An 11,754-nucleotide genomic window follows, 5' to 3' on the forward strand; every position below is an offset into this window, starting at 1 on the left:
TCCTGGTTTGTGACACTCCATCAGCTAGTGCCAATTGTGTCAAACCGAAGCAGGAGTTCAGTTGCAGGAACTCTTTTTTTTTTAATTAAAGTTGCAGCCTTGCAGGAGCAGGAACTTGGTGCAGATCGTAGCACTGCTTAATCTGGAAGTTGAGCACCGACAAGATCGTAGCACTGCTTAATCTGGAAGCTGAGCACTGACAAGACCCTGCGATGTCGATTTTGCGCACTGTTATCTGGAGTTTCAGATTGTCTCGCACCCTTGTCCAGTGAGCAGCTTCAGAATTCAGATGAGCTCTCGCGCGGCGACGGCGCAAGTTTGCAGACAAAAGTGTCCATAAAAAAACGTCTGCAAATACCAGAAAGCAGGTTGTCTCCCTCGAATTCTTGAAAGCAGCAATCGACTCGCCGCCGTTGCCTCATCAGACCGTCCTCCCCTTTCCGTATTTCGCACCATGCCGGCGCCGGCGCCGGCGGCCAAATCTACCCACTGGCCGCGACTGCGATGCGAGTAAACTAACCCACCACTCACCTTATCTGGGCCGTTGGAATGGATCGAACGGTCACGGAAAGGCCTTCTGGAGTATAACGCAAGGACACGGAGGACTATAGGGGCTATTTAGTAACTTTCCTTGGCTGCCTTCATCTTGGCCGCGCAGGAGCGATCGGACGGTGCCCGTAAACCGTTCCCTGGTTCCCGGAGTTCCTCGTCCTTCCGACCTCCGATGCGGGGCGCTATCGCCGGCGCCGGCGCAGCCCTCGCAGGGACCCGTGTCGGAACCTGTGCAATCGGTGGGCGAGTCCGTGCCTCTCCGTGGGCGCCCGGCAGCGCGCTGGAACGGCTGTTTCCGCGGTTCGATGACATCCTCGCGGAGGCGGAGCTATAGGCAATCCAGCCGCGCATAATGTGGCAGCCCGCAGCCGCCGCCGCCGCCACCGCCGGCCATGACGGCCTCGTTCATCCTCGCCATTTGGAGGAATTCTTTGGTATTTTTCTCCCTTCTTCCTTATGCCCTTCCAGTTCAGCTCCAATTAAAACCATCGAAAAGCAGCAGCATTCAGGCACAAGCAGTGTTCTTCCTCATAAGTATTATATATATATATATATATATATATATATATATATATATATATATATATATATATATATATATATATATATATATATATGATGAGTCAATGTTTCATAGCAAGCCAAAAATCAAACATCCTTTTCTGTACAGAACTATGTGTGACAAGTCGTCTGCAAATCACTCCATCACATCATCACCGACAAAAGAAAAAAAAATCCTCTATAAACAGGTCTACTTACAAGTACAACCCATTTACATGTACAGACACACAATCCAGGCTGCACCGCAGCACATTGTCACACGAAGCGTAATTTCTACAAAAGTAAAACAAGAAAACTCACCCCTACTCTTCAATGATGCATACTGCAGCGTCCATCACAGTGGGGTGGCTGACAGTCTGGAATGTAGCCGATTCTCATCAGAATGCGTGCTCTGAAGTCTATAAATCTCAGTGACGGAATGGTTCTTCTTGTCATCACCCTGAGTCTTGAGGTAAAACCTGGAAGAACTGTAGAAGTGGTCCATGGAGCAACTAAAAACCAAACATGGAGTATGTGGCAGTAATAGTGTTCAACTCTCAATAATGTCCGGTCAAAAAAGACTCGTGCCAAGCACTGAAGGTTCCTGGCAAAATTGATAGCAAGGAAAGAATGGTATAATCCATCAATCACATGTACTATCAAAGCTGCCTGCAGAATTTGCCCGGCTCTGCATTCTATTTCTCACGGGCGTCGACCTTAACAGCGGCCAGAAGTTGCGGGACATCCAGGCCATCGTTCCTTCCGGAGCTACTGCTGCTGCCAGAACCTTCAGCACGATCCTGCTCGAAGTCCCCGCCTCTGATAGTGTCCTTCCTCAAGTCTGGGAAGTTCAACATAAGTGACTCAGCAGCATGTTGAGCATCAGGAACACTGGTTGTTCGCCGGTGAGTTTTTGCCCTTGGGGTAGATGGGCAGGTCCTAGAATCCTTTGTGGAGGGTGCATTGGGATCGTAAGGATGCGAAGTTAGATAAGATAGTGCAGTGACAACATCTCCTATGAGTGGCCTAGATGCTGCTTGCTCCTGCAAACACATTGCTGCAACAGCTAAAGCCTGGTACAAACCCCTTTTGGGATAGCGGCCTTGCAGCAATGGATCAGCAAGTTGGCAGAACTTTCTTCGAACTCTGAAAAGTGGACGTGCCTGCAAATTTAATAGAGATCAGACACTTGCCAGATGGCACATACAAAGAGATAACAGGGCATTTTCCTCCCTCAACCAAATGAATGGAATAATTTAGTGCAGTCGAACCTACCCATACGACAAGATTTTGCTCCCCTGAAGGCTGGGTGTGATCAATTGCTTTGCGGCCTGTAATAAGTTCAAGGAACACAACACCAAAGCTGTAAACGTCAGACTTTACAGTCAACTGTCCTGTCATGGCATATTCAGGAGCACAATATCCATATGTTCCCATAACTCGTGTTGATACGTGAGTTTTGTCACCAACTGGACCAAGTTTTGCAAGACCAAAATCAGACAACTTAGGGTAGTAGTCTTCACCCAGGAGAATATTTGATGATTTGAAATCTCTGTATATGACAGGTGGATTTGCCTTATCATGAAGATACTCTAGACCTTTCGCTGCACCGGCAGCAATTTTCATCCTTGTATTCCAGTCAAGAGGTTCCTTGTCTGGCGGACAATCTACCAAATACCAAGAAAGTGATTTCATGAGTTACAAAAGAAGAAATGCAGATTAAAATATCTATAAATTGTTATTGACTGTGTCAGCAGTAAAAAAGAAAAACTAAAGCTGGAGAGTAGCTAGGATCTTTCTCTCTGGAATGTAGCAGGTTAGACACCAATTAGAAAACGTTTACACTAAAACCAAGGAAAATATGTAAATTTTGGACCCCTTAGGGAAACGTATCTAGTTAACAACCTCCATATTATAGTGCAATTCTTACCATACAGATGATTTTCTAGTGATCCCAACGCCATATATTCGTAAACTAGGAGGCGCTGATCACCATCTGCGCAATAGCCAATTAATCTGACCAGATTAGGGTGGTGTAAGAGACTTAGCATGAGAACCTCCACAAGAAATTCACGATTTCCTTGAAAGCCATTTCTATCAAGTTGCTTCACAGCAATGACCTGTCAGGTGACATGGGTGAAATTGAAAATGAAAAATGAAGGTGTCAGCTACACAACCAATTAGAACAATCAGGGGTGTTCTCCTTTTTCTACTTAATGAGACTTATCCAAATTGTATGGTACAAAAAATAAGAACACAATTAGCAAAAGGTAGCAAACCTGTCCATTTTCCATGCGTCCTTTATACACACGACCAAAGCCACCTTCTCCCAACAGGCAATCTTTCCTGAAATTCTTGGTAGCAATGGCCAACTCCCGGAAAGTGAAAATCTGTGCTGGGCCATGTGAAGTATTTCCTCCTCTGCGAACAGGTACAGAATTTTCCTTCCTGGAGCCTGAAGCACGTGAATTTGACCGAACTGATCCATCAAAAAGACATAAGTTAGCATATAAATCCCCACTAATAATGCTTATACTTTCATCAATAGTTCAATACAAATAAATCATACAGCTTAGACATACAGAAAAACAGGGATAAAGAAATGGATCAGGATGCTACTTAAGAGATCTCCAGATTCAGAACATTCAATCTGTTAATGGTTCCTCACTGTTGCACCCACACAATCAAAGAGGTCTTAACACTCTGTATAGTGAAGGTGGAGAAGGCATGGTACTACTCCACTGTTGCACCCACAGATTCAGCGTGGTATTAACACTACTTAAATTTTCCAAGTATCCTGCCTAGCTTTACAATTCCTAAATACTTCAACTTGACAAGTAAATATCAGGCAATTGGGACACATCCTTCAGGATCAGAGTATTCCATAGAAGTTCTTAAGTCTAGTATCAACATAAATTCCATTCATCACTTGACAAGGAAATTCTTAAGTCTTGATTTATATATGAACTCCAGACTGAAATGTATATAAAAAAGAATAAAACAAAATAATATCAATTCATGACTACTTTAACTAGAACTTCCATTACTTCTGCATTTCAATGCAAGTATGCAACTGAGAAAAATTTAACCCACGCGGACCATCAATTTTATCTATGGTCTCAGCCTGCAGGTGGATAAGAAAATGCAGCAGCCACAGAACCAACAAACGAAGAATAGCTTGCCTTCAAATCAAGGATCAGACTTGCAGGTTCAGAGACTAAGAGCTAAACTGACATACGTGTATCGAACTCCCCTCCATTCCAACAACCACACAAAGAGTGAACCCCACTTCAAGCAAACTCAAAGCAAGCAAATTGATACAGCCAGGAATCAGTCAGACAACACGGCTATACTAAATATGAAACAATCATTGTTTACCTGCTCAAGACAGAAAGTCTGTAAAGGAAATTATTGTAAATGCACGCTTCACATCATAACTTTTTCTGTAGCACCTCAGAAATTCTGTTCCCTTCCACTCCACCTCTAATGAAAAGTCAAAATATGGTTTTATACCAAGGAGTAGTTTTGTGTCCCCTTCACCCCTAACGAATTACTTACAATGATCAATTAACCAGCACATCTACCCGCCAGCAAAATCTATCCATAATGAATCAAAACTAATGCAGTGATCCTCACTGCTAGACTCATAAATCAAGCAGCGAGAAGCAACTACTCCATGTTTACTTCACCGAATCAACAGCGCCAGTAGCGTGTAACGCGATAGGTGATGCTAAAATTCCAGCTTTTGTTCCCCACAACGAGAACCCAAACTTTATCAAAATCAATTAATCACGGCAAGCAGCGAACATCTGTAGCAGGTAACAAAGCAAGAAGCAGGATCACGAAAGACGAAAACTTTTGCAGTTTCCGCCGAATCAGACAAGCGCACAGCTTGGAAGCGGGTTTTCACCTGGTGCCGACTTCGCCGCAGGCCGGGGGGACGGCGAGAGCGCTTCCAAGCTCTTGGCATCCTTCCCCGACGAACCGGAGCACGGCAAGCAGCTCATGTCCCCGTTCCTGAGCACTATCTTACAAATGCCAGCCGATCCTCCAAGAAATTGAGCTCAAGAGTCGTCCTTCCCCCTCGCCTGCTGGTCAGCAGGGATAAAATCAGCGGAATTTGAGGAGATTTCCGGCCGCCGGAGAGAGAGAGAGAGGGGAGGGAGGGGAAGTCAAGACTGTAGAGGCGTAATAAACAAAAGCGCGACTTGGGGTGTGTTTATTTTGCGTTTTTGCCGGGGAATGCTTAATATTTGAAGTATTAAATGTATACTAATTAAAAAATTAATTATAAATCTCGTCTGTAAACTATGAGACAAATTTAATGAGACTAATTAATATATCATTAGAGTATATTTACTGTAGCATTACTGTAGCAGTTTAGTGCCGAATCATGCCCTAATTAAGCTCATTAGATTGGTCTCGCGATTTACAGTCCATTTTTTATAATGCGATTTATTTTTCAACTATATTTAGTACACCATGCAAGCGATTTACAAAAAATTTACATTTTGCCTTTATGGCATCTAAACACGGACTTGGGATGGTAGCAAAGGTCCAAAGCTATTGGCTGGCAAATTTGGGTGTTTTATAGTGCGGCTGAAATGTTCGTTTGTGGAGGATTTTGGTTCATGGTGTGTACAGTGTACCCCTAGTTGAGTTGAGGTGGTTGCCTCGTCAATCATAGGAGATGGCTCAAGAGAACAAAGATATCTTCGTTTTTTTCTTTTTTCCTACCAGTAACTGTGGCTCAAACTCTTAAAACACTGAAAAGGGGAGGAATTCTGCATTGTGGACTGCAATCAGAATAACCTGTAAGTGTCGCCATAGTTCCCATTATCTGCGCCTAATGGTTTGCTTTCCGCATCATATGATTGGTTGTGTTCTTTTTCTTTTTTTTTTAACAAAATGCAGCTCATGCTAATAATCAGAGATGCTAGCAACCTGCAGTATTAAAGCAAGACGGGCACATGAACAGGAACATGCTCCAAAGTTGGTTTTCAGTTGGCGCTGGACAGAAATGTCCATTCCACCATTTTTTTCCCCTTTTCCTAGCCATGATAGGGTGTATGATTTAGGGGACATGCAAAAAGGTCAAACTAACGTGTACATGTATACTTGTATATGCTTGTTTGATTAGGTTTGGTAGAACGCTTTATATATATGTACTACACGCTGTGTATTGTTCCTGGTATGATGATGGTAGTGGCTATATATTATTAGAAATAATGAGACCAATGCAAATACACAAGTGGCCTATTTGTTTAATCTACTTGTGCGCGCAAAATTTAAATGGCCAGTGTCTCTTTTTTTGAGAAATCTACTAAATGCTAGAGGCTTATTACAAATAAAGATCCTTTTAATTTTGCCTGCACTACAATCTAGCTAGATTATGTAATCAATGCAAATTTTTTAGTGTGGGCATGCATCTGATGGGTTTGAGAGCAGATCGCTTTCGCGGCGTGCCATGACCAGCGAGGCAGGCTCATATGCATATCCAGCAGCTTTGACTAGAGATGGAGCAGGTCGCCACCTACGTGTTGGGCTGTTGGCTGGATCATGTGCCTGCCGCTGGCTAGGGGTGCAAAGTGGTGATTCTTAGGTGCACCATAATTTTTTTAGTTCAAAATTTTATACTATTTTTTTGAAATAGAATATTGCTTTAGAGAAGTAATACAAAATTTTGAACTAAAGAGAATTAGAAGTGCACCTAAAAAATATTAATTTGCACCCCTAACCCTGCCATCGGGCGGCCAGGCGGACCGGATCTTCTAGCAGGGCCCGCACGATCAGCTGCCCTGCTAATCACGACGCCATCATTATACTACGTGTAGTTTTCATAGTTATAATCCTCATCATAGCTCTAGCTTGAAGACAGATTCGAGTTACTGGCCGGCGTACACTTGTCCGTCTCCAGATCGAGATGGTTCGAGAAGAAACTAGAGTACGTGTCACTCTACTACTGGCCGATCAGAAAATGACGCGGCCGGGGGTGCATATGTCTCTGCATCATTTTTCCAGGCCTGCAGATATTTTACTTCAGAAGCTTGTCTGCTTTTGGTTTATTTTGAAATTTTTTATTTATTATCTCTCACATAATATTATTGAATCAGTTGATTTTTTACCAGCCGAACAGAGGGAGTGTTCGCTCACTGACGTTGTTATACGTGTCACTTGCTGCCTCACTGGGATGATGTCCCAAGTTCTGAACTGACCGATTGGCAAGACGAGACCAGAGCCAGGCGCCCAGGCTTTGTCGATGGAAACGGTGGGTCGCATCGCATGCATGACGCTGGGCTAAAAGAGACGCGCCTTATGGGCTTCAATAGCTTTTGCGCACTTGAAAAAGCCCAAACAGAGTGTTCTGCAGCCTGGGCCCAGAGGCCCACACAGAAAAACTCGTGGCCCAGGAACACGGCGACCCCACCCCTCAAAAAAAAAAAAAGGAACACGGCGACCCACCAGCATGGTTAACCTTACCGTTGGGAACCGGTCCGGTTTGACCGGTTACCGGTCAAACCGGTCCGGACCGGTTCCGGTTCCGACCGGTTCCCAACCGGTCCAAATTCAAATTTTGAATTTGAATTCAAAAAAATGAAAAATTTCCAAAAAATTCCTAAAAATATTTCAAGGTGTGATGAATCTAATGGTGTAAAATTTTCTCAAAAATTCGTTCATTTAGTATGGTTTGCGGAATTTAGAAGTTAAATCAAAAAAGAAAAAGAAAAAAAACGACGGCCCATTAAGGCCCATCGCGCGGCACAGCGTATTTAACCTATCCACAACCATCCCGCAGCCTCACCAGCCACTCGTCCGCTCCTCTCGCCCCCTAGGAAGCCCTGTCCGCCGCCCGCATACGCCGTCCGCCGCCCTGACCCGGCCAGCCGGCTCCTGAGAGCGGCTAACCGGCCCCCGCACCGGTAAGCCGTGGCGCCACCGGATCCACCGGTTAGCCGCCCTTGGAGGCCGGTTTACCGGCCCGGCTAGGCGGTAAACCGCCACGAGCGGCGGTAAGCCGCCGGCAGGTGAGGTTTTTTTCCCTAGATGATTTTAGATGATTTTTTTTAGGATTTAGATGTATGACTTAGGTATATTTAGAATGTAGGTAAGATTTAGGATTTAGGATGTTTTAGGATTTAGAATGTTTTAGGATTTAGGTGTATTTAGATGATTTTAGACACTATGACTTAGGAGTTAGAATATTAGATGATATATTTTTGTTGTCCATGTATGCAGATAGACAATGGCAAGCAGAGATGTTGTATGGGAACACGGGGAAAATCTTTATCCCGGATGGCGATGCAACTATTGTCGTACGCAGAAAGGAGGAGGTGGTGCGACTAGATTGAAACAACATTTGGCTGGGCGCGGGGCGGAGGTGGTCCATTGCAGGAATGTGCCACCTGATGTGCGGGACTTCTTTCAGCGTGAGTTGGATAGGGCAAAGAAGGCAACTGCTGACCGGGCTCGAGAGAGGTTGAGACGGGAGAAGGCTGCAGCGGAGGGAAACTATCCCGGTGATGAAGAAGATGAGGAAGCTCAGGTGCAGCGTGCCATGGATCTATCAAGAGCGGAAGCAGAGTTCCGACGGGGGGTGGAACAGAGAGGAGGTGCATATGAGCGTGGATGAGGTAGTGGTTCGACGAGGGGGAATGTTATGCAGAGGATGTTTGGAAGGTCCACTTCGCAGAGGGAAAGTCCTGTGGTGGAGGACTATAACTTGGCAGCTGGTGGGAGAAGAGGAATGATGCAACCAAGGATTGATACAGGCTCCTGGACGCAGAAGGGTAAGAACGCAAAGGAAGCTATTGGTAAAGCTTGGTCAAAGTTTTTCCATATTGCAGGAGTTCCTGGAAGACAGGCTGACAGTCCATACTTTATCAGTGCGGTCAGGGAGACACAAAAGTGGGGTAAGTTTTCTTTCATTGCAATGATACCTATGAGCGTACATCCTTGTATCTCATGATTTTCATATGGTTTGCAGGTGAAGGTATCGCATCACCCACTGGACGGGATATTGATGGCAAGTACCTTGATCAGAACGAGCAAGACTTGAAGACAAGGTACGTAAAGTTTCAGAAAGACTGGCCCTTATTTGGCGTCACGTTGATGTGTGATTCATGGACTGGTCCGACGAGGATGAGTGTCATCAACTTTTTGATATATTGCAATGGGGTCATGTGGTTCCATAAGTCTATTGATGCAACCGGAAGAACTCAAGATGCTGCATATTTGTTCAAGGTAGTCCCTAAACATGTTTCATTCGCATGGTGTATGTTTTGACATGTTACTAAACAATCTGTCTTCCATTGCAGGAGATTCAAAAGGTGGTGGAAGAGATTGGACCGGAGAATGTCGTGCATGTAGTCACCGACAACGGCTCGAATTACAAAAAAGCATGCAACGAACTACTAAGTGACGTGTATGACCACATAGTTTGGACACCGTGTCTAGCACACACCGTCAATTTGATGTTGAAGGATATAGCTCGAAGGCCTGAACATGGTGTTATCATCAAGCAGTGCAAGCGAATTTCAAATTGGTTACACAATCATGGTCAGTTGAATACAATGATGAGGAACGCAATCGGTGGTGAGTTGGTCAAGTGGAATGCCACTCGATTTGGAACCAACTACATGTTCCTAGAGAGCATCTATCGGAAACGTGATCGTTTCATGCAGTGGATGGCATCTACTGAGTTCCAACACAGCAAATGGGCGAATACCGAAGATGGTAGATTTACTCATGCAAGTTTTTCAAGTATGGAGTGGTGGGATGCATTGAAATATATCATCGACACGGTTCAACCAATATACAAGTTCCTTCGCTTCGCTGATCAGGACAAGAAGCCGAACATGTGCGAAGTCGTGATGGCCTACCAGACTATGAAACAGGAGCTGAAGTCTTTCTTTGGAACAAATGTTTCCACACTGAAAGAGTATGTTGAGGTGGTGGACGAGAGGTTGCGTGATGTGTTCATAGGCACGTATGTGGGTCCAGGTAAGCACACATCAGTCGTCTATTTTTAAACTCTATTGAAATAATGCTTATTTGAAGTGATTTATATTTTGCAGCTGCTGTCCTAAATCCGAGGTATGCATATACGATGGATCCAACTCAACAAATGTTTCGTGGACTTAAGGATACATTTCAGCGCATGACGGATCTCCAGAGCGCCGTCCAGGCATTGCAGGAGTTTGACGTGTTTCGGCAGAAAATTGGCGAGTATAGCAGTGATATGGCAATGCGGATGGCGATGGACACAAAGACATCCCCATGTAAGAGTTATTCCGTATGAAATTGTTATTTTCTCTATTCGAAAATATTGCTTACATACTCGGTTGCACATGCAGCGTCCTGGTGGATGATGTTCGGATCAATTACTCCAAAACTGCAGTACCTTGCCATGAGGCTTGTTTCACAATGTTGTTCGTCCAGTGGATGCGAGCGGAACTGGAGTACTTTTGCCTTGCTGCATACAAAGGTTCGCAATCGGTTGTCGCACAAGAAACTTAATAAGCTTGTTTATGTCAACTACAATCTTCGTCTCCGACTTGAGGAGGTCTCCGGGCCACTGATGCGTGAAGAAGGTGATTTCATTGACCAGCTAGCCCATCTTTCTTTCTATGATGAGAAAAATCCGGTGCGGGAATGGATGGAATATGGTAGATCTAACCGGGCTCCAGTTCTGGACGAGGATGATGATGACGGCGACATCCCTCTCCCGTCCCATATTGTCAGAGATCAAATAAACGAGTCAGATCTACGTGAGGCTACGGGGAATGATTCCATCAGCGATTGGGCACGTACAAATATAGGTGACACTCACCTAGGGAAGAGAAAGTTGCAGAAAGGACCTAAGAAGGGTGACCCGAAGCGTCGAAAAGGCAAAGGAACAGCAAAACCAGTGAGCAGCGACACCGAGACTGATGATGGCAAAAGTGAGCGTAGTCCTCCATATCAGGAGTCCGAGGATAGCAGCTCGGCCGATGATGGTGATGATGGTGATGATGGTGACGGTGCTGGGCCTGATGCTGGTGGTGGTGGTAGTGGTGCTGATGCTGCTGCTGGTGGTAGTGGTCGTGCTCGTAGTGTTCGTTTCACAGGTATACATTGCACATACAAATAGACACATATTTCTGACTATTGACTACTAATTATGAAATATGGTTGATTGCAGGGGAGACTCAGTTCACACATGCTACTCAGGACACCGACCATGGAGCACCGCAATCGCAGAGGAGAACAGGTGGACCAACGGACTATGATAGTCCACAGCACTCTTCTTCCTCCTACAGCGATTCGAGGCACTCTTTTCACTATCCCATTCCTGACATCAGCATGCAGCCACCGACGAGATGGGTGTACGAATGGGAAGACCCCCATTTTTACACTATGTTAGTTCAGGAATGGCAGACAACATCGGCGTGGACGGGCCAAACTTGGCAACACTACAAGGCTGAGCTGCTTAGAGTGCGAGGTATCGCTTTGATGTCCAACGCCGAATACCAAACCGCGTCCCAAATGGGGGTCTTCCCATTTCTACGTTGAACTTTCGTTTCATATGTCTAGATGTATGACTCTGTATTTGTATGCACGCTTATTACTATTGTATTTGTATGTATGATTATAACTTGTTGCTTTGGTATGGTCATTTACATT

General features: G+C 44.9%; 1 protein-coding gene across 1 annotated transcript; it reads right to left on the bottom strand.

Moving 5' to 3' along the window:
* Positions 1-1,181: 1,181 nt before the first annotated feature.
* LOC120694794 (probable serine/threonine-protein kinase PBL7) lies at positions 1,182-5,288 on the bottom strand. Its single transcript, XM_039978068.1, has 5 exons — positions 5,003-5,288; positions 3,372-3,571; positions 3,023-3,212; positions 2,368-2,759; positions 1,182-2,255 (listed from the first exon to the last, which is right to left on the bottom strand). Exons 1-5 carry the CDS (start codon positions 5,097-5,099, stop codon positions 1,788-1,790), a joined length of 1,347 nt encoding a protein of 448 aa, XP_039834002.1. The 5' UTR covers positions 5,100-5,288; the 3' UTR covers positions 1,182-1,787.
* Between the last annotated feature and the right edge of the window lie 6,466 nt (positions 5,289-11,754).

Source organism: Panicum virgatum, chromosome 2K, assembly GCF_016808335.1.
Source record: "Panicum virgatum strain AP13 chromosome 2K, P.virgatum_v5, whole genome shotgun sequence".
Classification (NCBI taxonomy): Eukaryota; Viridiplantae; Streptophyta; class Magnoliopsida; order Poales; family Poaceae; genus Panicum; species Panicum virgatum.